Source organism: Sesamum indicum, linkage group LG11 (assembly GCF_000512975.1).
Source record: "Sesamum indicum cultivar Zhongzhi No. 13 linkage group LG11, S_indicum_v1.0, whole genome shotgun sequence".
NCBI lineage: Eukaryota > Viridiplantae > Streptophyta > Magnoliopsida > Lamiales > Pedaliaceae > Sesamum > Sesamum indicum.
In genome coordinates, this window is record NC_026155.1 from 10,470,584 (window position 1) to 10,498,219 (window position 27,636).

Genomic DNA, 27,636 nt, shown 5'->3' on the forward strand with positions numbered 1-27,636 from the left:
CGCCATAACTGCTGCGCCGGGGGGGTGTTGGGGGGGGGGGGGGGGGGGGGGAGATAGAGAGAGAGAGGATCAGCGTGTACCATCAGAGGCAGACTTGTTCGGTGGCAAAAGCACGAACTTTGGATCTTTTCGAGGAGAAGAAGCCTCAATTGCTACAGGTATTGAAGCAGATATTACCGCAAATTAATAACCACACTAGTCAAGGCCCTTGGTTAAATAAAAGAAAAATTGCATACCTCTTTTGCACTTTCTCCACTCATCACAAATAGTCGTCACCAACAGATCGGACCAAGTTCCTCTTGTCTCCTCTATAACATGATTAGTGCAATTGCGGAATGAATCCTAACAAGATAGACTTATTATCAAGCATAACCAAAACGCAAGCAAATAGGAGTACTACAAAATATAGTACACCTATATTTAATTAATTGAAGTAACTGCCACACACACTTCAAATGAACCAAACTTTTTATATAGAATTGAAAATCAACAAAAAAAGATGTTACCCATACTCCCAAGACAACATAATTTCGTCATAATAAGGCCACTAATATCCATCTAATAAGCACTTTCAGTGTGCTTGTAAACTTACTTTAAGTAGTCTAAGATGACGGCTATTGAACTCTGCCTCACTATAAGGTAGCAACTGGCGCAAAAGCCAACCACCGTCCCATAACGTTTCTGCAGATATATTTGACCTGCAGAAGAGACTGACCAATGCGTCGAGTACCTGGCCAACAGAAAATCATGTTCATGATAGGCTTGTGCAAAGGAAAACAAACTGATCAGTTTCCTTCAGCTGCTATAACCAAATGAATGAAAAGCACGGTGCTGTGGTGCTAAGCCAAATTAACTTTGATACAACAAGAACTTTGACAGTCTAATTCCCAATTAATAGAAAACCCAAAAAATGAGAAGGGAAAGTAAGTGTCAGTAGAACAAAAACAACAGAGAGTTAGATTGGGACAATGTGAGGGGTGAAATAATACAACGGTGGGAATTTTAAGTGCCTAAAATTGGGAACACCTTCACCATTTAGTTATCTAAATATATTAAACAAATTTTCCCAATGATTTTAGCCTATTCCTACTCTTATTGTGGGATTGTTTTTCCACAGATTCACCTCAAAAGTATTTGTACATACACAAGCCAGATTCACAGTGAACCAGTAAGGAAGAGCACTTTATAAACATCAAGCTAACAAACAATAGACCTAATGGAGCACTGCTCCCGTTATATGATGTAATAAGCTAAAAAGACGACATAGATGAATACATACTTGAAATCTATGCACGCGAGGGCTCACTCCGACCTCTGGGCTTGCACAGGAGACTCCAACATAATCCTGTTGATTTGGATCCGGTAAAATAAACCTACTTTAGATGTCACTTGCTACTTGGATCACAGAACCAGAACATAATGTGCTGACTCTCAAAGAAAGGAATTTGTTAAGTTTCAAAAGACAATCAACTACAGATGACAGCAACTGCGCATTGGACTTATCGACCTCATGAATTTTTGTACTGGAAATTCACAACATTGCACAGACTTGACTATTTAGTTAGTTCCACTTGAATCAAGAAACAATTGAATGTAGCATTAACATCACTGGGGTGGAACACAGCATGAAAGTGAGAGCGTGCCCGTATTGTTGTAAATGGAGAAATAACATACTGTTGACCCATAAGACCCTATAAGCAGGAGTGAAGCTCAAGAAAGAACAGAGAAAGGAAAAAAGTAATGTCTAATAAACTGAATTCTTCTAATTATGACAATCAATAGATGCCATAAGGATGCCGAACAGCAGTAACTGCTCTCCAGAACATTCGAAGATCAAGACAAACCAAAACTATTTTCAAGTGACCACATGAGGCAACAAGAATATCTAATTTAACAAGGGCAAGGATCCGAATGTCAAAATATCGATTTTTCCCCTCAAGAAACCCATAATTGAGTTCTGAAACAGTAAGATGTTAGCGAGTAAGAAGCAGATGACCTTCAACTTCTGCAGATAGATATCCAGTTCACTACTGATGCCATCTTTCACTCCACTACTTTTGGAAGAGAAAAGTTGCTCTTCCCCAGAATCTTCTCCAACCAGGGCTTGCTGTAGGCACAACAAAAGAGGCATTCTATTAAAACCTATAATAAATAGCACCACATACATGCTGTTGCCCATCATATCATCTGTAAAAGTGCTAATTCACAAACAGGAGTGACTCAAATGAAAATCATAGTTTGTCGTGACAACCATAGTGACATGCTGATCAGAATTCACTTGAAGCTCCCACTATCTCAGACAAATATAAAAGGAAGAAATTCCAGCACGTCTGGACGAATATGGTTTGTTTAACTGACTCAGGAACAGCTCTGGATAAGTAAAGACAAATCTCCAGTTACAGGCCTCAAAGCCTAATGCTAAGATTAACTTGCTATAACCCTTCTTTTGGGTATTTAACTGATAGACAAGATTTTAATATTAACAAGGTAATCTCCCAAAGATCAGGGACAAGAAGGCCCAGAGAGGATTAGTCTCTGTAATCCCAGAAAGAGGCAATACAATTTCGAAAGCATCTAATATTAAAATCAGAATCTACAAAAAGAAAGAGGACAGAAGCAAAACAAAGTGGGCTGCTATGGACTCTCCATACATTTGGTACTGGGTATAAAACAAAAAATCCTTCCTTCAGGATAAGGATTCTCTTAATTCTTCTATCCTGAAAGACATAAAAAACTAGCAGAAAGATCGCAAACACCCACTTTTTTTATGAATATCCTATTTTTCCTCCCCTGTTGCTGTCAGCCAGAAAAAGGCATCCTATTTTATTTTCCTTTCACTTTATATTTCCAATAAGACATTTGCCATGTAACTTTCCTGTTCATCCAAGATTATAAAGAAAAAACCAACCACATACCAGCAGCTTTTTCTTGTGCTGTTTACGCTGTGGAAGTATGCCAAGTGCATCGACCATTGATTCATCCAGTTCTGCACATGCATAAATTACTTAGGGCATTCCATGTGAGCATCAGTTGAACAGTTAGATTAGGTTGAGGTTTACAACCTTTAGTCTGCAATAAAGTAGCCAGCACATTTAAAGAGCCTGAAACTTGAACATCATCGCCACTGGTAACAAATGAAAGCAAAGCTTCCCTGTGTAATTTGCACCAACAGAATAAATTTGACTTAATCAGCAATAGTACATTAGAAATTGCATATTCTCCAGCTGTCAAAAAGGCTAAGAAAATCAAGTTATTTCATCTTGCCAAGATTTTGAGCATTAAAAAAAGATTCCTACTTATCTTGCTCAGCGAGGTATTTCAACCTAATAGTAACCCAACAAAAAGGATAGATTACCTGGGTGCAAACGGTGTACTACCACAATCATGACCAGGCACACCATTAGGTGGATGGTTCAGCGAAGAACTAGATGTCAGAACAGAAAGCTCGGGGCTTCTAGCATCTGACTCGGAAGTGGAATTATTCTCGTCCGAATATTGGCTTGCTGCATCTGAAGACCCATGACCCAACATATTACCATTGGGTTCAGCTTCAGAATTCCAAGGGAAGCTGTCTGGACAATACAGAAGAGCAGCAGCAACAGTGTTTGCCAGATCTTTGATTTTGACTATGCGCAAAATGCAACAAAGTAAATATAAAGAAGAGACAGCACCAAGGCTTGGTTCCTGAATGTATACTTAAGATGGTCAGAAAAATATTTAAGTAAATGGGAATATCAACAAAATTAAAAGATCTCATACCAATTGTTAAAAGTCCAGAAAACAAAAGGAACATTATATAGGGCAAAGAAACAAATCAGCATGTATACCTTGACTGCTCCAATCCTCAAGGAAGGAAGAATTAATGGAAATATCAGAAGCTTCAAAACACTGTCCATTATCAACCTCCCAACATCAGGAATTCCAGCAGAAACAACATCACTGAAATAATAGAGATTGTCTTCAATCTCATCAACAGCAGAAAGAATGGTAGATGTTGATTCCACATCCAGGTTCCTGTTTGAAAAATAATTGTTCTTCTCAGCAAGAATTTAACATAAAACATCATTACAAGGAAACCCAATATCTCAAATCTTACTTTGAAGCATTTGAAACCACTAGATTCAAATGGATACATTGATCTCGAAAAAATTTGACCAAGTTCAAGAAATAATCCGCATGAGGAGCCCTCGACACAAACATATTTACAGCATCATCTCCAACTGCAAATCAGTGCAAAGTACATGTTTATGTAGTTCATGCAATCACAATATATTTGCACAATCTAAGTTGACCCATAGCAGTGCAGAAGCAAAAGAAGTAAAAAGGTAGAAGCTCACCATGATAAATATTCAGCGTTAAAGCACGTACGGCAGTTCGAATCATACTTTCTTCATGGAAGGCAAACCGTATCGCCTCAACATAAAGGGGGAAAGAAACTACTTCCTCCTAATTAAAAAACAACATGAAGCAAAGGGGAGAAAATAAAGAATATGAATTTTCCTGTGTTTTCTTTTTCGATTAATAAGAACATAAGTCCACAGGAATTGCTTCAGCTTCCAGCTAACATTTTCAAAAACATTGGAAACTCGTGAAGCAAAAATGCATTATTATGACGCACCTGCTGTAAATAAACAGAGAAGTTCAATAGTTTTTGTTGAAAAAAAGCTGCTACTTATCCATCTTTTCCGAGCCAGATATCTTTTAGTTACGAAGTCCATACTTTATTTTACATCCTACGAAATTGAATGCTCTCAAAGTGAGCTTCTGGCTAAGAGTTCTATTCACATGAGAAAGTCCTATGATCATCCAAACACTGACAAGGAAAACCAAGCCCAAGATATCATATTTCTTATGTCCTTGTTCAAGTTCCTTAGCTGGATAGATGGAAGAATCTATATATAACGTGACTCAGACAGATTGACTCAAACAACTAATTATTAGTGCAACTAATTAGTAGTGTATTCTCGGATCCATTTCTGGCAGACCAAATGCAAAACAATACTTCCAACTACAGGTGTAACTCCAAATTTTTTACATAGAGATACAACCTTCAGGAAGAAATCCAAGCTTTTAGCTCTGTCAGCTAATTCTCTTTAACATGTTTTATAAGCAATCTTAAAAAGTTTGTACAGGAATATCCAAGCTCCATAGATCTTCTGCTCATTCCTTCTCCATGAGCTCAAACTAAATGTCACATAAATCCTAAAACTAAGAGAAATAATAGTTAAGATTTAAGGAATGAGTAACCTAGATGGCTACATACATGTAAACGTAAGGTACTCGCCCTTCAAGCAAGTTTTGATTTAGGAATCATAAGCAGAACAATTGTTAAATTACTAGTAATCTCATAGATGTATTGTGAAAATATGATGCACTCGACAATAGATAACTGATCTGCCAAAACAAGCTTAAATGTTAAATGAAAAAGTGTTCGGTTCTGAGCGTCTACAAGCAATCTAATTTCGGCAGAAGTGACAACAAAAGATTAAGAAAAGTAGCAAAAGGCACAATATTATTAAAAAGTGATATCAATCGTAATAAAAATACTAAGGCAACTTACATTTTGTGTCTTGACAAGGAGAGAAATAGTATCCTTGTTTAACTTTCCACTTATTGCCCTTTCTCAGTCCATAAGTAATTGAAATCCAAAGTCAGGAAGACAAGATCCAAAACCATACTAAGAAGTAAATAAAGAATGTTTATATCACTGAAGGACAGCAAACCTTAGGAAGGATATATAGTAAGATAACAGCTCTTCATTCCGGAAGTCAAATGAGTAAGTTATAAGATAGTTAACATGTTCATTGCTAAACATATAATCTGCAAAAATTTCAAAACAGAAACATCTCAGATAGGCAAGAAAGTGGAGATTCAAACATGCTCAAACCGGGATGTTATTATGCAACTTACATATGGAATGTTCATTTTTTAGGTTCTGGATCATTATGCTCATGGTCTGCAATAGCTGGAGCGAGATAATCAAAGTTCTACTAGTTTTTAATATGCGAACAAACTCACCCATGACCTGCTTCTCCATAAAAAACCTAGAAGGAAACAGAATATTCATAATTGCATACAAAGATGAGACGTGAATTTGTAAGTGATATATGGGCATATCAAACACAAAATAAATGATTTCGCACTCGAAATATGCATTATCATGTTGGTCCCCGTAAGTTATCAACTCCGCGATAGATCTCAAAGCCTCAATTACAAAGTCCTGCACCGTATAACATGTATGGTTAAAGGATCAAAAGAAGCAGTATGAACATGCCAGAGGGACAATTTACCAAGCAGTAATAGCAAGAGAACAAATTACCTTGTTAACCTCATTCACAATTTGAACTTTCATTAGTTGATCAGTTAGGAATCTGGAACGGGAAAAGGCAAAGTTTTTAGATCATAATAGACCAAATTTGAGAGGCAAAAGTGGATGCATTTTAGAAAATAACACAGATTAGCAATAACTTCAAGGCAACAGTAGATGCAAAATAAATCTAGCGTTGCATGCTCATTAGATGAATACATTCTAAGTCATAAAGTTGTTGACTATCAGATTAAAAAAATAATAATACTAGAGACAAGTAAACAATGTTAAACTTCAGTAAACAGAATTATCATGCTTAGACTTCACAAGAACCATGGAATTTAATTATATAGAACCTTCATTTGATGAAATGAGTATATAGAGCTTTGTCTTCCATACACTAAACACATGAATTATTTACTTACTCAAAATTTGCAGCAGGTCAATAAGGAAAAAAGATTTTCGTGACCGCACCATGCTAAAGTAAACAGGCTACCAAATATCAATATGAAATGACACAAAATACAAAAAGAATCTCACCTGAAGGCCTAAGTTTCATTATCCACGGATTCCACACATTGACCTATTTGAAATAAAGTGTCGAATACTATTGCATGAACAATATTATACATGCAAAATACTACACAGAATGAAAATATATTCTCCATCTAAACATTCCAGTTTTTCACATCTTTCGTTTCCTCTCCAAGAGGTCACGAAGAAGTGCAGTTTCCTGAAACCAATGGTATCTTGCTATTCTTTCCATAACTATGAAGAACCCCATGCTTCCATGCATAAAATCAAAATAACGTTTGAGAAACCTAGGCCCGACATATACAACAGCGCACAGGGCAACGTTTTGTTAGCATATGAAATGCACATATTATCCAGGTTTAGGTTCATATATGAAATGCCATATTCTCTAGGCACTTGTTTTGAAAATGAGATCCATAAGATCTCTAGTTTGCCTAATGAAGATTATCAAACAAAAAAAAGGCAGTACTACATAACTTGTTAATGCTACATTAATTACAATTGCTAATGCCTTCCCTTGATGGAGAATGTCATTTGCACTTCCAACAAATAACTGACAGCCTAATGAATTTCTCGTGATGGAAACTGACCGAGTAATGTCAGCCAACATAGTAAGTAGCTTAAGAAATTTCAGATAATGGTTTGTCTGGCCTGAGCCTGAGGGATAAATAAGCTCTATCTCTAGGGGAAACAAGTCATTTCTTTTTCTCATTCTCAAGAGGCTCCTTTAACACTAACAACAGAAGGATCCACATAGGGACCCAGAGTGCTATTCCCTACAAGATACCATATTCAGACTCCACTTTTCCAGAGAGCATACAGGTACTTACTGTAATAAGTAAATGAAATACGGCAATAATAGAGAATGAGATTTTCAAAGCAAAAGAATATAGTAATAATTATCTGGCATAAGGGCTTGACTTGTTAATTTGGTCCTCCAGACCATCCCAGACAACTTCGATCCTTTAAGCAGAAAATACAGGAAACACCAGTCAATTTCTTTAGTTTAAGTTATAATTTACTGGTATGGCAATTCTAGGTGGAGCCACATCACCAAGGAGGATAAAGAGTTTTCTTGTCAATCATGCACCACCATGATAACAAATTCTTAAGATTTCATTATGCCATAATTCCACAATAACTGGTCAAGATGTTCCATAACCTGGCAAACATACACGATTATTAAATTTCACGACAAACTCCAGAAAGCAAAGACTTAATTGCTCCAAAAACTCCTTAGCATCCTATCTTTTTGTCAAGCTATTGAGTTATGCATATACTAACTTGATTTTCCCAAACCATTGGTCATTTATCAACTTCTTCCACTCCATAGTTGATCACTAAGCAATACCCAATCACAATTTCTGCAGACATCTTCCTTCTCTGGGTTGTACCTCGAATAGTTCATTATTGAAATTGGAAGGAAGGACAAAGAATGATAGCAACGCATCAAAGCAAGACAACTTTAGTAAGTTAATATAAAACTCAGTTCCACGCAACTAAGTAAAACAGCTACAGTAACTTCTTTTAATATCCGTCCAAAAACCTGAGGTATCAAACAGAAAAGCTGAAATAAAGCAAGCATTGATTAAATTAAGATGGAGTATGGAAGAGAAGAAGCAAGTAGTCTCTAAACCTATCTCACATAGTCAAGTATAGAGTTTCCTTAGTAAAGTAATTTCTTGTTCAAATTACTAAGTGAGTGTTGAAATTAAACAAGAAGGGGAATTATATCAAAATAAGCGTAGGTAAAAGAATTAATGTATACACACTACCTGAGTTCATCCAAAGAAAATCTATCCCGGGATCTCCAAAAGGAAAACCACATCCTTTTAAGAGCTCGCGATCACACTTTTTTTCTTCTTCGCATCAAATTTCATCCTCAGAAGCCCCTCCACACTTCAAATTGCAAATCTATTAAGCAGGTTTCCGGATTGAATTTCATGAAATTACGGCCGGCTATCGCGCAGGATAAGACCATCCACACGAGATTATTACCTCCGGAAAGAATCTCCCAAGAAGAGGGTTAGGGTTTGTGATTGCTGAGTCTTCACTGGAAAATAGAAGCGTGAGGAGCAATAACTGAATCAAGAGAATATGCGAGAAGGATTTTCAGATCAGAGATGGCAAACTGAGATCAAATATCTGGGTCGGGTTCTCGAGGGTAGCGGGTCGGAGCCTTGACATTGACAAATTTGGCGGATGATGATGGAGGTGTTGTGTTGTGGCCACCTGTCAAAAGTTGTCTCAGCTTAAATTGCATCGTGCGCCTCAACGTTTGAGAATTAGTACATTGGGCCTTTATTTTTTAGATATCTCATAATTGCCCCAAAACCTTTTGGCTCTCTAAATAACGGGTATTTCACTTTAACCCTCAGCAATGAAATATAACAATGTCATCCCTTCAATATAATGTGGTACATTGGACCGTTAGGTAAAATTTACGGAATTGGCTCATATTAGTAACAAAATTAAATAAAAATATATATTCGTCCCTCATTAACTTGTTACATATTAACTACTTTTTTTCTGATCAAACTACTCTTATAAAGGTGAAAAAATAAAAAACATATAAGAATAATCTTATTAGAAAATATTTATTTATCGGTAATAAGTCGATTTGGATAAGTATGAATTTTCATTTAATTTTTTTTATAGTATCAATAATTCGATAAATTTTGACTAATATAAATATTTATTTATTAAATAAAAATAACAATTAAAATGTTAAATGTACTTTCTCAGGGCACAAAAAATTTACATACAGATCAAAATGGGAAAAATTAGGAAAGAAAAACTCAAATGAAAACTATCAAGCAAAGTTACGCTATTAGATCATATTTTCATGGAAGAGTAAATCTATTATACAAATATGATTGCGACAGAGAAACAAATAATTAAATTAAGTTAACGGGGATGGGGGATGAGGGCTAGGATATGTGGACCGAATTTTTAATTTCAAATTATATCAAAACTTTTATTCAATTAAATATAAGATAAATTATAATAATTTTTCTTTTTGTTTGATATAATTATGAATATTCTTTGTTGTTTGAAATATTATCAATATTCCCTAATTTTAACGACCATTTGGTACTTAGCTCAATCTGTTAGGTTTTCATTCATTTTTATAGTAAACTAATCAAAATACCCTTATAGATTAAAAATTATAATTTTATTTTATTTTTCAAAATTTTATTATTCTTGAATTTTTTTTTAAATTTCAATTTTTTTATCCACCCCATCTGATTTTTTTATAATTATTTATTTTTTAAAAATATAAAAAAATAAAATAAATACAAAGTTGATAATTTATGTCGTTTATTTTATTTAAGCTGAGAACCGCACACTTAATAATAATTTGGAGGTGGTGGGCTGAATTTAAGCATCTCAAAATGGGCCTCTTGGTGCATATAGTAGACATGGACTATGTTAAACCAAATTTGACCTAACTTCATGTGTTGGATTTTTCTCTTATCAAATAATCGTGGTTTAATAATTTTTATTTTTTAAAATATATTATATATCAAATTATAATTGTTTCTATATTTTGGCATCTATTTTTTTTTTTTGTGCCAACTTACCACCTCAATTTTATGAAATCTGTACTTTGCCACAAATAACGATTTTTTTGTTGATTTTTCTGTCGGAAAAACATCACATGCATGATGTGTACTATATGTAATGTTTTTTCGACAAAATACTTGATGAAAAAACAGTTATAAATGATAAAATGCAAAAAAATCATAAAGATGATAGGATAAGTTGACACAAAAAAAATATATATACGCTAAACTACAAAAATAGTTATAATTTGATAGCAAAATGAAATTAATCATATTTTGAATACTGAAAAAAGAAAAATTTTAAAGTCCTATCAATTATTTTATTATATATATATATATATAGAGAGAGAGAGAGAGAGAGAGGTGAAGTTTGATGATGAAAGTGAAAAATAGATTAAAATAAAGAATGGGAGAGCAGAAAACGCACAAGTGAGACAAACTTATTGTTGCACCTCATGTCGTTTTGTTAACTACATCAACATCTTCATCACTCATCACTCCTCACCGGAAGCTTTTGCTGATCTAAGCTCTGTTTGGTTGCTACAAATCATCACTCAAAAGCTTATTCATATTTTTACATTATATTTATTATATAATTAATCATATCATCTTTTTGAATATGAACAAAAGTGTTGATTCATTGTAATAATGATTTTTATGAGCTTATCAGAAAATCGATACGGATAAATTTAAATTTATCAAAACATGTTTGATCAAGAACTTATTTTAATATCATAAAGAGAAAAATAATCATTTAGGTCCAATTTGTCTGGTAAGAGTCGACGTCGTATTTGCATTTTTTATTTCAAAAAATGAAACAAAATTCACAATAATATACATGTTATGTGGATTCGGTCATTTAATACATACTACATATTTGTGGCAGCTACCAATACGAATCTTATCACTATAAATCAAGTCTAATAATATGCTTATCAAAATATTATTAATATAAATTGTCTGTTTAATAATGCGCCAGAAATTCCGACATCATGCTATATAAACATCCAGCAATGTCAAGATAATTGGACATTTGACGTTAACACAAACTGGCAACTTGTGCCAATTAATCAACTATTTATTCTTTTTTATATATATATCATATTTAATTTCCATGGATAAAAAAAATATATGTATTAAGAATTATTGGGCATATTTGGAGTTGAATTTTGTGAGGTTGGTCAACTTGTACCATACTTGTTACTATAATTTCATTATAATCACAACACTGTATTATATCCAACGTTAGTATGAAATAAAAATTATATATAACTGTTACTTTTGTGCATTTCAATTTAAATATTTGTATGAGAAGGGAAAAAGTGGAGAATGGTAAACAAATAGGCATCCTCGTACAGTCCACGTGTGAACGCGCGATCTTGTGTTATGGCCCCATGGAGTGACCACATAGTCTTCACCCTCCGCCTGCCGCGCACGTTAGAGCTGCGTCTTAAACAAACCCACGGCGCGTGCGCCGATTCTTCTGGATTCCACCTCCATATATACCCCCGGGACCGCCCCTCTCCGCTCTCCAGAAAAAAAAAAAAACAGAACAACACCAGTACTGCACCTATACATACAACCATTGTTATATATACATACAGGTGACTGCCCGTACACGCAGTGGGAGGTGTGAAAATATGTGTTTTCTGGGGTGCGAGGAGGAGGAGACCGAGTTAGGGCGGCAGGCGGCGCCGGGGACGTGCCCCTACTGCCGCGGAAAGGTGCAGGCGGTGGACGTCAGCAGCCGGTGGAGATTCTGTTTTCTCCCCATTTGCTTCAGATTCAAGCGCAAGTATTTGTGTAGTCTCTGTTCCAGGAAGCTCGTTCTGTACGATACATAGTCCTGGTTCGTTCTTCCTAGTTCCTACAGCTTCGTCCTCGGACTGGTAATTGGGGTGGGTTGGCTTCGGGATGCCGAGGTTGTAGCCGATTGACTGTGTAATTTTGGGGAACTAATTCCATGTTTGCGTTGAGTGCTGTTTCTCCGACTGGTGTATGTATAGTGTACGTATGTGTTGTGTACTTCTACATTGTATGTATGTATATCAATTTTGATTATTTCTTCGTGATCTTTTTCTTTATTTCTTTCTCTCTTTGTTTTGTTTTTCTTTTCTTTTCATTTTGTTAAATTATAATGGGGTTTTTTCTAAAATTTTGCTGTAATTATAAATACTATTAAATTTTAAAAAATTATAAATTCTTCTTAAAATTATAAATATTGTAATGAATACCTCTTTATTATAGCCTATTGTAAAAAATATTTATAATTTTTTAAATAATTAAAATATTTTATAATAAAATCAAATTTCATGTCCATTGTAATTTACTCTTTTTATTTTTCTTTGACGACTTCTCATGTCATGACAAAGGAGGCGAGTAGATTAATGCTATAATTTTTCAACGATAAGTTCGTATTAAATTTATTTAAGAATTTAATGCAATTTACCCTTGTGATATTGTAAGTGAGCAAATTATCCCCCTATAAAAAAATAATAGCAATTTATCCCTTATATTTTTTAAAATAAAGCGATTTACCTCTTATCTAGAGAGACAAAGGCTTAATTTTAAAAAAACACAAAGGGGTAAATTGTTGCATTTTAATATAAGGGAGTAAATTGCTAATTTTTTTTTATAGAGAGGATAATTTACACATTTATCTCAGGGGGCTAAATTGCATTTTTTTTCTATAAATTAAAAAAGCATTTTTATCCCATTTAAAATGCTGAAAATTAAAAATAAACATAAGAACAAAATCAAACGGGCCAATATGTGAAACAATTGTTCTAGAACAAAATGGATAAAATTTGAATTTATGATTTTATAATAGTAGAATTTTGAATTTGATTAATTAAATTAGGGGTAAAATTATGTAATGAAATGGGATGGGGGGGGGGCAGCAGGCAGGCTATAATTATTAGTTGACAAAGTATTGATAATTATTATGTTGTGATGGGTAAGTGGCTGTCGGAACTACAGACCTTTCACTAAATTACTCTTTAGACAATGATGTGATATCTGTCAATTACAACCAAAGCTAAGTGAAGAAGGTGTCTGTTGCATGCAGTCTACTGTAAATTATCATAAAAGTTATAATTTTCCTAAATAGTAGTAAATATTATTTTCAATTATTTGCATTGAATTAAATAGTTTTTGATAAATAGAAAAATTAAATTTATTATCAATAATTTATACGAAATATCAAATAAGGTGTAAAATTAAAAAATTATATTTTTTTTCAGCATTTTTCATTGAAACCATAATCGAAGAAGTTCAGTTGTAAACGGAGAAGTTATGAGGAAGTGCAAGTGTACCTTTTTAGTTTTTTTATTTTTTGAGGGGATTATATAATTAACTCGATTATATATATATATATAGTATTACAAAAATAATATTTTGTCATACTAATTTTTAAATACTCAAATTTACCCTTTATTTCATTTTTTTCTTTAAAAAAATGATCAGATTAGTAATTTCAATATTTTTTAATAATCTCATAATTATATATATATATTCTTTTCTCTTAACTACCCATTACTCCGCATTTCTCTCTCACATTGCTTCTCCATATTTATTAGAATTTATTATTTTCACAATTTCTTTTTTTCTTATCATCCAACATTAAAGTTCTTTTTATATATTTGCGAGAACCGCGTGCAATAATAAGTGGTAATATACTAATGTGTGACGTATAAATAGTATTATTTTAAAATAGAAAAAAATACAATTTATCCCATGTGAAACGAGAAATGAGCAAAAACTTTATGTGAAAAATAAAATAACAAATTATCCGCTATATTTTAAAAAATAAAATAAATTACCCCACTAGAGGAAAATTTGCATTTTATCCTTTTAAAATATCTTATAATAAGAAATGTGGAAAAACTTAACTAAGGGAAAAGAAGCCACTTTCATTAGTAGACGATAAAAAAGTAAGAAATCACACATTTCCAAAGGTGCATTTATTTTATTTTTTTATACAAAGAAGTTGCATGTATTTACTAGATTAGCCTTAGTTAAAAAAAAATGTACATACATGTAGATAATTAATGAAGAGGTAAATTGATTTTACACCAACTCCAAATATTAAATGCTTCAACTATTATAAATATTTCCTCAAACATTAGAAAAACAACCTTTTCGTGAAATAGGAGAAGAAAATTTAATAGTTTGAGACTTAACACGAATTTTGACTAATAAAGAAATTCATTTGTTGGACAAAAATAAATATCAAGAATACTAATTAATGTAATTTTTCAAATCAGAAGAGGTTTATGTGTAATTACACCAAACTTAGTAGAGGGCGGTGTAATTATCTTTTTCTTTTTTATGTAAATTTATTTTCAATCTTTTTTAGAGTGGAACCATTTTGTTGTGGTATTTTGATTAAGCAAAATTACCCAAAATTGGTAAGGAAATGAATCATTATATGAAAAAAGAGTAAAATTTTATCGAAGGGCCTTTATGCCCATAACAAGTAATTGAAAAGGGCTAAATATTTGGAGAAAGCAATTGTAAGAGTAAAGTCGAGAAATTCTAGTTCAGATTTCAAACACCTTAACTGATCACTTATCATGTGATTAATATATAATTTAAAAAAAATAAGACTAATTATTTACTTCTTATGTTATGTGATCAGTTCTGTCCAATCAAACTTAATCTAAACTAAAACTTTTAGCAAGAGAGATGTCTTGATGGAATTAAGTTACGGCGAAATGCAATTTGCGAAAAAGAATATTTGAGGGCTTAATTATGAGATATTTTAATATATTTGTTAAAACTTTTACTAAATAATCAATTTATGGGCTCGGAAAAATATAAGTTAAGATCATATAAGCTCTTTAAAAAAAATAACGAGAGCCCTGCTTTTTTCTTTTTCTATTTTTTTAATATCATAATAAATTCTTTAATTTGATTATATAAACATAGAGTATCAAAATTAGTTCTTAAGACACTTAATGATTTTACTCACATTAAAGTATTTGATTTTATTCTTTAAATGACCTAATATATATATATATATATTAATTTTGAAAATATCTTATAATATATAAAAGCGAATAAAATACTTAAATAAAGCAAGTTACCCCCTGTATAATAAGGTAAATTGTTTTATTTTTAAAAGAACAGAGGGGTAAATTGCTATATTTTTTTTCATATGAGGATAATATGCTTATTTTCAATATCACGGAGGGTAAATTGTTATTCACCCTATATAAATATATAATATAAATTAATTTATGCACTTTTTTTACATCTTATAATTTGAGCGAAAAATCATCGCAATTAATTAATATACTCTAATAAAATTATTGAAAAAATACATGAAATATCGGCATATTTATTGGCAACATTACGTTTAAAATTAATGTAATTATATAATTAGCATTTCAACAATATATATATTACGTACAAAATCATACTTCCCCTCAATTATTTTCCAACAGATGATTCTTTAGTGAGACATGCCCAAAAGTTAAAGAATTGGGACACTGACATCAACTTCATCAAAATCAGAAAGAAATCACATTGCGACGTTGAGTTTTGCTTAAAACCCCACTCTCTCTCCCCACTCAAATTCCCACACTTCTGTGCCAATTTTTTCCCATATATGTGTGTTGATTTCACTCAGTCGTTTTCTACTAGAAGACTGTGTTTTGATTCTCTTTGTCCAGCTGAGAATATTCTCAAAAATAGTTTTAATGGCTCAAAGTGTTTTGGATTTGGGAACGTTACGTCCGCCCTGAACTAGATTAAAATTGGACCATAACTTTTAAATCGTACAACTCGATACAAAAATCCAATAAATATGCAACCTTCTGATGTCGGGTATGACTTTACTACTTTATTCTCGTTTCCAGATTTCGTCTTGTCGCAATATTTCCGACTTACATAACAGAGAGTCGTGACTGAAACCTTTTTGGCGTTGTTCTCAGTGAATTTTGTGAGCGCAAGATGAACCAGAGCAATTCCTAATCCGAGATTTAAGCCTAATTCAAACCTCATATCGACTGGGTTGATAGATAACATTATAAGTATATTCGTATGTATTCCCAAAACCTGTTTTGATCTGTAATGATAATCAGAATTAAAAGAATAAAAAATATTTCAATACCTTAGTTTCTCCATAAATATCAAATTGATACATGAGTTTTTGCAAATACTTGGATCGATACTTGAGTTTCTTCGTAATTATCGAATAGATACCTATGTCTATCTTAAAATATTTTGTAAAGACAAAAATATCCTTTAATCTAAAGTTAATTAGTTTCTCTTTTTTCCATTTGAATCATATTAGTCCTAAGTATTTATTTATTATAATACATTCTATGATAAAAAGAAATAACATAATTTAATTATAATAGTAAAATATTAGTAAGTAGTAATATATAAATATTTTGTCTATATTTGACACAAAAAAATAAAAATACAGTTGATGGGAGCTACTAGTTTTATAAATAAAAAGTTAGGGTAAAACTAAAAAAGTATGGGGCCTTTGAAAGTGACAAAAAGGAAAAAGAAGAAAAAAAGGATAGGTGCACCAATTGATAATGTTTGTTTAATGTCAATTTCATCACATTTAATGTGGGATACAAAATTCCATATAGGAAAAGCCAATTTACCTTCCGTAAGATGTTAGGTAAGTGGATTTATTTTCTAATTTTCTTCTTCAAAATCAATGGGCACCCAAACACTTTCATAATATTTGGATTCGTTTTTTGAGTGTTTTTTGTTGTGTTTTATGGAGATAGAGAGAGAAAAACAAAGATAAATAAGTATGTGTTAAAGATAGTATGTATGTTTGGATTTGTTTTTGGAGATAATTTAAAATAAGTATTATATGTTTAATGTTGTGTTTGGGGAGACAAAAATTACTATTCATTGTCAAATCATGTCTTTTTTATATATATTTATGTATATATGTGTGTGTATATATATATATTTATCTTAAAACAGTTAAAAACACCTAACCTGAAATTAGGTGTTTTTAAATAGTGACAAATATTGGATATGTTTTGACTTGTTTTAAAAACAATTTGAAAATGAAAACAAACATAGCATCTGCTTTTGTAAGACTTGACTCCCTATAATTTGAAAGAAACATATATAGATACAATATTCCAATTAAGAAAATTCAACCATCATGACTTATTGTTTTTACTAAAATTTGTTAATTTTAATCACCATATAAATCTAACTGATACATTAAAAATTAAATTCAATCTTCACTAAATTAAATATCATCGACCACACCTTTTACGACAATTCATAAGATATACGTATTAAGGTATAAATTTAATATGTTCAAATTTGAGACGTTCAATAATAATAATAATAATAATTTAACCATCAAAATACTGTGATTAACAAGATGTAATGATTTATTCAAAACTGTCATCTTTAAATTATAATTTATAATTTACTTAGACAATCAAGTTTATTTTTATATCCAAAACTGTGAGATACAATATAGTTAATTACAGAGCGAGTGATGATTTAATCAACGAAGATATTAAAAAAGAAAAAATAAAAAAAAATAATAATAATTGAAGAAGAGTAATCGCCGCACTGAATCAAATAAAACGTGAAAGCAATTTAAAAGTGATGAAAATTAAAAACGCATTCATGTGGATGTGGGGCGCTGATTGGTTGATGGAAGAAACATCAGAGCATCCGACGTCGCACTAATTGTTTAATCAAAGATAAATTCACACGTGCGGGAAGAATCAAAGCATGTGCAGTCCAGTCCCGCTTGATTATGGTCAAAGTTATTGCTTTATATATATATATATATATATTGTGGCACGCTATTTTTGAGTATATAATAAATAATTTTTTGTATTTTAGAGATATTATAAATCAAAATAAAATATATAAATTAATATATTATATTAAAAAAATAAAAAAAAACTAATTTATTAATTATTATAAAGTTTAAAAATTTGAATAACTTAATTATTTTATCAGTTGAAGGGAATTTTAGCTTTACAAAAAATTAGTACAACAGTGTCATTAACCGCTGTTTGTGATTATGAATGATTTTTCTTTTTATATTATTATAGATATTACTGGTTGTGGCATATCATTCCTATGTGCGTATAATAATAATTTTTTATGCTTTTAAAAAATATATTATAAATAAGAGTAAAATATATAAATAAATACATTACATTTAAAAAAAAAGAAAAAAAACTAATTTATTAATTAATATAAAATTTGAAAAGTTGAATAAATAAGTTATCTTATTGAATAAATAATATTTTTTAATTACTTCAAAAAGAATTAGTGCGGCGATGTTAATCGTTGTTTGTGAGTGTGAACTGTGAATAACTTTTCTTATTTATATTAGTATATAACAAATATACAGAAGTGGTGATTATGTATAGTTCCATAAATGTTAATAACATTGATAAATAAATAAGCCTACACACATGATCACATTAATATCAATAAAGTGATACATCAACTCGGTCAATGAACTCTTACTACAATAAATTGATAAATAAATTATAAAAACATCATATTAAGTGAGACAAATACCCAAACATCTGATTTACTCAAATTTATTCGTACAACCCCAATTTTAACCATCAAATTAAGGTCAAAATTGTCAGTGTTGATGACATACAGTACTTATAAAATCTCATAATTTTCAACCCTTTTGACTCAATAAAACCACCCCCATATTCACCAACCATCAGTCAAAAGATGCACATATATAAAAATATAAAGGAGATTGCTTCTTCTCCAAGGTGGTAATCAAACAGATCAAAAAGAGCACGAGTCGAGCTCGAGTACGTAGTTGTAAAATATTAATGCGGATCGTGTACGTGTGCGAAGAGGAGGAGAGGGAGTTAGGGAGAAAGGCAGCGCCGGGAAGCTGTCCATGCTGCGGAGGGAAAGTGCAGGCTGTAGACATTGAAGGGAAGGGCAGATTCTGCTATCTTCCCGTCTGCTTCAGGATCAAGACCAAGTATTTCTGCACTCTCTGTTCCAAACGTTTGGTCTTTTGCTCCCACATCCATCACTTGTAGTTAATCACACGGTAAATTGGGATGCCCTCACTTAATGTTTGTCATAATTATAAATACATTCTCATTATTTGAAAAATTATAAATATTTCTGAAATTAACGGTAATACCCTTACAACGGCCTAATACGAGAGAGTATTTGTTAGACAACCACTAATTTCAAAAGGTATTTGTTATTTTTCAAATAACAATGAATTATTTGTAATTATGAAAAATTTCAGAGAATCCCGTTATAATTTACTTTTAGTTATATATACACAGTGAGACCAGATAACCATGCACTGCTCTAATTTTGACCTGCAATAGGTTTATATTTGACTTTTTCTTGATTAATTACCTTCTTAATTGTTATTATTTTATTTATTTTTCGGGCAACAAAAGTGAGTTGTTTTTTTTATATGATTTTACGTTGTAATTAATTCTTGATATTTACGTTATTTTTTTGTGAAAAAATTGTCTGTTGCAAAGTTGGTCGGAAACCCAGCTCCGGTGGATGATGTACCCTACTTTTAGGAAATTTTAATTGTGAATTAATAAATATGTTTACCCAAGTGCAAAAATCCTTTATAATTTTTATGTTACTTACAAAATGCATCAAACGATCTGCAGAGATCCGATTTGCTGGAAAGAAAACAAGAGCAACAGTGTCGGGCAGTGGTTGTCAGTTTAGATCTAGTAATACATGAAATTCATCTACCATTGATTGAAGTATACTTTGGAGAAAGGAAAAAAACACAAGTTAATTGTTAACTTCATTAATTCTTGAAATCCGCAATATTGTCGTCAGGTTAATTTATATAATTTTTCGACCCAATTTAGTATCTGCGGTTATCAAAAAGCTTAATTAACTCAAATTCAACACGATAATCGTCAATATTAATTCGATTAACATACATTAATATTTTTATAATCTATGTAGGAGAAATTTTAATTCAAATTGGATTTGGTCAGATCTGAACCGATCATATGAAAAGTGTACACTTGCAGCTAATTGGTGTATAGTTCAAGAAAAGTGGTCTATCACATAACAAGTGTATCGCATCTACTGAGTGATTAATTTAATTTTATCAAACCTAATTTGGGTATGAATTTTTCGTCCATGGAAGTCGTCTGACCTAGACAATCAAGTCATGAAACCACCAAGCGGCTCAAAATCGCACCTAATTTGCTTTTGAGTGATCATAAAATGAGTATTCGAATTTAATTTTAGAATAAATTAATGCACATGACAATTTGATTTGAAATTAGTCTAAAAGTTAGGTATCTGTTAATCATCAAATGATGCAGAATATCGTTTCTAACTTGTCTGAATAACGTTTGAAGTACTTACGTTAAATGCCACCATCGTATGATGAATTCCTTTATTTTTTTCCTTTTTCTATTTGATGAATTATTAGATATACATAAGCAACTTTTATGAAATTGTCTATTTTTTAATTACATTTTAGTGTCACATATTAGTACCGCATCAACGCATGATCGACACGTGTTTCCTTTAAAGTTAAAAATATATATATAATTAAATTAGATTATAATTTAAAAATAAAATTGCATGCAATACACGGTGTATGACTCTAAAACGTGATAGAAGATCATTTGAAAAATTTTAACACGGATCGAGTTTGGTCGAATCTGAATCAATTAAATAACAAGTGCAATATATTATAGAAAAGTGATTAATAATATAATAGGTGTATTATCCTTACTTTTTAATTAACTTAATTTGGCCAAATTTAATTTGAGTAAAAGTTTTTCTGTAAAACAGATCCAAAAATGCACGTGAAATTTTGTGGAGAGAAGGAGGGAAATACAAAGTGGTGCCATACATAAAGCTTCATCGTAACATTACGTCTATAGAAGCTATATGCATTATTGGATGTAGTTATAATCCGAAATTAACAACCCCTAATTTTATATGTTACATATTAACTTTTTTATTATAAAATCTACATTATTTATGTATTTGCGAAAAAAAATATATACACATAATATATATAAAGTATAATATTAATTTAGAATAAAGGATATGAACCTCTTAAACGATTAAAAAAAAAAATTAGTACCCCAAAGCATCTAATCGTCCAAAATTCTTATCCACGTCAAGTTTAGTTGAATCAAATGAATCACATGATAAGTATATCTCATGTAATTGATTACTTTACTTGAATTGTACACCAATCACACGATAAGTATATTACACTTGGCATGTGGTTAATTTTGGTGGCCAACCTCAACCTGGTTAGAGTTTCCCCCACACACCTGACCTGCATATAAATGTGTATATATAAGACAGAGCGGTGACCCAATCATATTAGTAGGAAAAAAACAAACCAAGAGACTGAATTATACGCTATGTGCTTTATGGATTCATGTGTTGGAGAAGAAAAAGAAATAAGGAGAGACGAGGCGGCGGGAAGGTGGCGGCCGTGGATGTGGAGTGCAAGTGCAGGTTTTCCTTCCTCCTCCCAGTTGGCTTTGTAGTGAAGAGGAGGTATATCTGCAGTCATTGCGCCAAGCGATTGGTGTTGTCTTCGTTGTAGACGTTCTGCGTTTGGTGAGGATGATGCGTCATGCATGGTGCTGGTATGTACAAGTTGTTTGAAGCGTCTGGTCTGATTGAGACAAAGATCTGAAAACGTGCTTACATCTGAAAACGTGCTTAGTTTATGGCTAGAAGATTCTAAATAGCATTTCATTGTAAGAGCTCAACATTTCCTCAGAAGAATAACCAAATCTCCGTATTCCTAGCCTTTGCAATATTGAGCTCCAATTATCCAGTATTGGGAGGTATTCACAGGGATAAAATATTTACTGGGATTATGGTTATGGATTCCCTAAAAAATTATGGAAGAATGAATAGAACCAAACAGTTGAGGTCAAGGCGGTACGTAGCTACAAGGGCAATACATAAACCACGGGCCATCTTAGGTTTTTTAGTGAAGGCATGACTAAAAGTTTCTTCACACCATAAACATCCTGCCATATTTCCAAATTTGAACCATTTAGATGGATGTAACTGCACGCCAATGGATAGAGGAGAAATCTTGGCGCCAGAATTAGCTAGAAGCAACTTGGCTACCATAAAAGAAAGAGAGCAGCGAAAAATCATTGTTTGCATCAATAATCGAATGCTTATGTATCAAAGAACAAAAATTTAAATCGGACCAAGTGAATCCCAAGGAAAAACAATACAAGACTACAGCAAACATACCCAAAACAACACATTACTATTAAATAGGCAATAATCAGCTAAACCCAAGTCTTGGAGAAAATGCAAAATTGCAGTTGATTCAACTTTGAGGGTCATATCTCAAATAATAACTACAAAATTCAAGCATAAACCTCTGGTTCTAATGACATAACTCTGCAGAAGTCTTGAAAATTTAACAAAAAACAAAGTCTAGGCAAAGCAGATCTGCAGGAAAACTTAGTTCATCCTCCTGATGAGTTCATTAATGTAATCCTCGCGGTTACCAGCATCACCACCTTCAACATAATGGTTCCTCTTCTTCTTCAAACCACCGAGAGGTGCCTTCAGTTGGAATGGCCACAAGAAGTTGTTTGCTTCCTTGAAATGGGGCCCCACAGTCATGACCTCGTGAATGAGATCTTCCACGCAAATTATTCCATACTTGCCCAGTACCTATTATAAAACAGCAGAATGTAAAGACAGATAAGAAAATAAAAAATTTCATCACCATTTATCACATTTTATGCATGTTAATAAATCAACCTGCTCAATTATCGAGTTGTCAGTCAAAGCAATTCTTTGCTTGTTTACTTTTCCATAACCCCTCTTGTAAATCAACTCCTTGACACTTTTTAGATTGGGGTACCTGAAATTTTGAAAAGCATCAAATAGAGGTCAGATAACTTATTGAAACAACGCAAGTAAAATGCTGCGCATTAAGCTATAGCTTACCCATATGTGACATAAGGCTCAACCCTGTGCAGCATGTTCATCGTAGCTTTGTTCACTTTCAAAAAGACGCCATTAAAGATCTGAACAAGTGTCAAATGAAAACCATGAAATAACATACAATCGCTAAAGCAGGACTTGAGAAGCTTTCTACCCAAAACGAGATTGAAAAAAGGGACTTAACTAAAGAAGCTGCAGATAAGTAACAATGACAAATCAACAGGTCTTCTCAAATTTGGCATGCTAAGATGCAGCAAAACTCGACAACAACCATGACATATATACAGACTACATCATTCAAATCTCTAAACTATAACAGGAAAAGAACAAACAGTTAACAACAATGTCAAAATACAAATACTAAAAGTACCTGCCGCAATCTGAGAAGCTGCAGAATTTTCTTGGTCCTTGGGTGCATTGCATTAATTCTGAAAAATTACAATAAAACTCACAAATTAAAGTTTCGCACACACTGTACAGCACACTGCATAAGTTCATAAGTGCACAAAACCCTTACCCGCGGATTCTGATGATGAACAAAAGCTTAGCTTCTGGGTTGACATAGAAGCCACCCTTCAATCTGGCTTCACGCTTCAACTGAATCAATTCCTTCTCCTATACAACAATAAAAAATTAAATTAGAGAAGTAGAAAGAATATAAACAAAGTAGAAGAGTGAATTTGATTCTAATACAGAGACAATCAAAGTACATACTTGTTGCTCATACTCCTTTGCATATACTCTTGCTTTCTTGCAGATCAACTTTCGGGTCTCAGCTTTCTTCTTCTTTGCCTCTTCAACCTCTTTCGACTTTGCAAGGGCCCACTCTTCAGCCCTCTTCTGCTTCTTCAAAACTGACTCCGGAACTACCACATTACCTTTAGCCTCAGCCATCTCTGTGTAAAAGCAATCAGCTATCAGGGGGGAACATACATGTCAAACTTCAAAAGATAACTGCCCTCATACTCAGGCACAAACCAAATTATAATTATTAGCAACCACAATGCAATAAACAATCAATATATACTTGTTAGATTTACAACTGAAACTTGACCATAAAAGAATTGATCATAGTATGAAAGATTGCAGGACATGAGTCAAAGATTTAGCTAATACATTTCAAAAGTAGATCAACCTCCCTTTTATGCAGACGATACAAGCATTATCTGAAATTACTTAGATCCATAAAACCACGCCCATAAACAAACTAATCACCTAAACCTTATGCATGGTCGGAAAAGTGGCGCATTAAAAAAAAAGTTATTGAATTCGTGACATGAGCTTTTTGGGACGTTGTGAAGAAACATACATTTGAATCACAGTTCAATAAATTTATTAAAAAACTATGTTATGCAATTCTTCTTACTTCCAAATGAGCATGTCCCAATTAATAACCAATTCTTTCCATTTCAAACTCATGAGTAATTCAACTACAAATCACAAACAAAATACAAGCATATGCATCCAAACAAAAAAAAAACAAACATAGAATTTCCCCAAAGAAAAAGATCAGAACATTGTTTTGATTTTTCTTTTGATCCAGTCGCTTGTTCCAAACATGAAAGAGCATTATCTAGCACAATAAAACAGAATCATATGTGTTTCCACTATTTCTATGACAACCGAATCAATTAAAAAAAATCACTAACGCTGTTCAGAACCCAAATTAATCCCAAAATCAGGTGCTCGCGTCGTTCAATCAGTATGAATTCATATTACAAAAACATAAAACAGCATAACGACAGTTATCGATCTACGGTATTAGCACATTACCTGATTGAAACAAGCGCAGGGGCACTAGGGTTTCTGCTGAAGTAGAGGCTCCGAGAAATGTAGTGAGAAAACCCTAGCTTATTTATATAGTGTACTCGAGAGTTTGGACCTTAATTGGGCTTAAAGGCTTTTAAGATATACAATCAGACCTGAATAATAATAGCCCAATTCCACTTGAACTCAATGGCCCAACGGCCCAACACATCCCGAGTACGATCTGAAACCAATGACCCTAATCCTTAAAAATAGAAATTTGGAGTATTTCGTTTAGACTCCTCTCAAAATATTGAAAAACATACCTAATTATTCAATTATTTGTTGATTAAAAAAATTATAATGTATAATTTTTTTAGATTTGTTCACTTATATTTAGATAAATTAATTGATAATAATCTAATCAAATTGGGGGAAACAATAAACTATTGGATAAATATTATATTTGGTCTCTTAAGTTTTTTTTTAGAATCACTTTAGTCCTCCAACTTCCTTTCTTGACTTTAGCATCCTTAAACTTTAATTCTTGTCTCAATTTGGTCCGTCTGACCAGTTTTTGGTGAAAATGTGCCCGGATATTTACTTTTCAAAGAGTAAAATGGTCAATAAATTTGATCTTATCATTTTAATCCCTTAGGTTCGTTAAATTATCAAATTAATATCTTTTTACACAAAAAAATAACCTTTTTATATTTTTTTATGTTGATATATATGTTGCAATTATCTTATAGCAATAATAAAAACTTTGAACTCTTGTAAATATAATAATAATATGATGCTTAACTTAAAATAAATAATCTCTTATTTTTAGTAGTTAAAAAAATCAAAATTATAAAAATATGAAAATATAATAAAACAAACCAAAGTCAGTAACTTTTTATTTCAAGAGTTAATGAAAACTGTAAAAAAGTTAAGCCTTAACAATATATATTAAATATCTTATGTTTGGGTTTTTGAAAAAAAGAGTTAGTACATTATACTTTTTAATAGATTATTTAATATGTTTTCTAAATATATAGTCCCATTCTCTAGAAAAGAATCTATAAAACCTCTTAATATGAATTTTATGTATATTTGAAATCCACCAAATAATCTAATTAAAAGTACAATTCATCAAAAAAAAATTTCAAAATTGTAGCTGTTAATATTTAAAAATATTATTAAGATTTAATTTTATTAGACATATCTTTAAATCCTATGATTAAAGAACTAAATTAGATTTTTTTTTGTACTTTTAGATTATATAAGTTTATAAATTTATTTGTAATTTTGATAATTTTTTCCCTTTTAAAAATGAAAAAGGGATTATTTTCCTTTAAGTTAAAGAATATGTTAATATTATGTTCACAAGAGTTCAAAGTTACCATTTTTCATACACGATAATTGCATCTTAGCATATAAAAACATATAAAAAAATGGTTTTCTTTATAAAAGGACTAATTTGATAATCTTACAAACTTAAAAAATTAAAGTGATAAAATAAAATTTAAATTGACCATTTTACCCTACAAAAAGTCAAACTCCAATTATATTTTCATCTAAAAATGGTCAGATAGACCAAAATAATACAAAAATTAAAGTTTATGAATGCTAAAGTCAAGAAATAAACTTGATATTTTAAAGTAATCTTTTAAACAAAAATATAAGATAATAAATATAACATTTACCCTAAAATATTTTTCTTAGATCATAATTGGGTACATATATCTCATGGCTAACGATGAGTAGAAATTCAAACCCAAACCCAATATTTTAGCTTATCATGGGTTTGGGTCTGACATTATGTATTGGGTCTAGGTTTAGGTTTCTATTTTTTTGTTTTTTTATTTAAGGAATTGTCATTTTAACCTATATATAAATAATTTATTACATCATTTAATATATTAAAATTTTGAAATATATTAATTATTTCAATTCAAAGCGCACATTTGAGTGAAACAAACAAGAATACATTATAGAAGCAAATCATCAGTCATCCATGTTCGTGAAATTTAAACCCATAATTTCTTGATTGTGGGGTTTCAATTCCACTTAAGTAGCATTTTAATAATAATAAATAAATAAATAAATATGTCAAGTGAATTTCTCATCAAGAAGAAAAAAGGGTCAAGTAAATCAGTTGCAATATGATGGTATAAGTCATTTTTTGTCCAATAGAAAATTTGAGATTAATTTCAAATACGTATCCAAGTTGGCCACATAAAAATAAGGGATAAATACACTGTTTTTTCATGAGATTTGGTTTAATTATATATAAATTTTTGTGATTTAAAAAATTATATTTAGTCTTGTTGATGTATATATTTTTTTTTTAATAAATAGATCCACTCTTTAGTCAATATACATAGAATTTGTTGATATTAACAGTAAAAATCGAACAAATTTCTACATATACTACCAATTAACTTATTGCAAATTAAACAAATATATATATTTACCAAATCATGCTTATACATATTCACACTCTAATAAATTTGATGAGGTATATCGTCATCCTTATAAAGGTAATTT

General features: G+C 31.6%; 4 protein-coding genes across 4 annotated transcripts in view; 2 read left to right on the forward strand and 2 right to left on the reverse strand.

The window, feature by feature from the left end:
* LOC105173907 overlaps positions 1-9,072 on the reverse strand; it is an 11,221-nt gene extending 2,149 nt beyond the window's left edge. The window contains exons 1-17 of the mRNA XM_011095814.2: positions 8,617-9,072; positions 6,320-6,371; positions 6,144-6,220; positions 5,911-6,044; positions 5,724-5,820; positions 5,561-5,618; positions 4,338-4,446; positions 4,097-4,220; positions 3,828-4,014; positions 3,356-3,684; positions 3,063-3,151; positions 2,916-2,986; positions 1,997-2,107; positions 1,280-1,345; positions 593-730; positions 237-342; positions 81-152 (exon numbers count right to left, since the gene is read on the reverse strand). Coding sequence (XP_011094116.1) covers positions 81-152; positions 237-342; positions 593-730; positions 1,280-1,345; positions 1,997-2,107; positions 2,916-2,986; positions 3,063-3,151; positions 3,356-3,684; positions 3,828-4,014; positions 4,097-4,220; positions 4,338-4,446; positions 5,561-5,618; positions 5,724-5,820; positions 5,911-6,044; positions 6,144-6,220; positions 6,320-6,371; positions 8,617-8,669 — 1,873 coding nt within the window. The 5' untranslated portion in view covers positions 8,670-9,072. The remainder of the gene's footprint in view (positions 1-80; positions 153-236; positions 343-592; positions 731-1,279; positions 1,346-1,996; positions 2,108-2,915; positions 2,987-3,062; positions 3,152-3,355; positions 3,685-3,827; positions 4,015-4,096; positions 4,221-4,337; positions 4,447-5,560; positions 5,619-5,723; positions 5,821-5,910; positions 6,045-6,143; positions 6,221-6,319; positions 6,372-8,616) is intronic.
* On the forward strand, positions 11,695-12,479 carry LOC105173908. Its single transcript, XM_011095816.2, has one exon. It carries the CDS (start codon positions 12,048-12,050, stop codon positions 12,249-12,251), a length of 204 nt encoding a protein of 67 aa, XP_011094118.1. The 5' UTR covers positions 11,695-12,047; the 3' UTR covers positions 12,252-12,479.
* On the forward strand, positions 19,095-20,213 carry LOC105173909. Its single transcript, XM_011095817.2, has 2 exons — positions 19,095-19,453; positions 20,049-20,213. Exon 1 carries the CDS (start codon positions 19,224-19,226, stop codon positions 19,440-19,442), a length of 219 nt encoding a protein of 72 aa, XP_011094119.1. The 5' UTR covers positions 19,095-19,223; the 3' UTR covers positions 19,443-19,453; positions 20,049-20,213.
* On the reverse strand, positions 22,620-25,209 carry LOC105173910 (60S ribosomal protein L7-2-like). Its single transcript, XM_011095818.2, has 7 exons — positions 25,132-25,209; positions 24,073-24,254; positions 23,876-23,973; positions 23,729-23,786; positions 23,362-23,441; positions 23,173-23,275; positions 22,620-23,082 (listed from the first exon to the last, which is right to left on the reverse strand). The coding sequence occupies exons 2-7, from the start codon at positions 24,250-24,252 to the stop codon at positions 22,867-22,869; spliced, it is 735 nt and encodes a 244-aa protein (XP_011094120.1). The 5' UTR covers positions 24,253-24,254; positions 25,132-25,209; the 3' UTR covers positions 22,620-22,866.

What these genes read in the sequence shown, in the direction of transcription:
- LOC105173908 (XM_011095816.2), top strand. Translation starts at nt 12,048, where the DNA reads ATGTGTTTTCTGGGGTGCGAGGAGGAGGAGACCGAGTTAGGGCGGCAG.
- LOC105173909 (XM_011095817.2), top strand. Translation starts at nt 19,224, where the DNA reads ATGCGGATCGTGTACGTGTGCGAAGAGGAGGAGAGGGAGTTAGGGAGA.
- LOC105173910 (XM_011095818.2), bottom strand. Translation starts at nt 24,252, where the DNA reads ATGGCTGAGGCTAAAGGTAATGTGGTAGTTCCGGAGTCAGTTTTGAAG. An exon ending in AGCTTCTCAGATTGCGGCAG is followed by an intron (nt 23,442 to 23,728) that starts GTACTTTTAGTA and finishes ACACTTGTTCAG; the next exon opens with ATCTTTAATGGCGTCTTTTT. An exon ending in GAGCCTTATGTCACATATGG is followed by an intron (nt 23,276 to 23,361) that starts GTAAGCTATAGC and finishes TCAAAATTTCAG; the next exon opens with GTACCCCAATCTAAAAAGTG.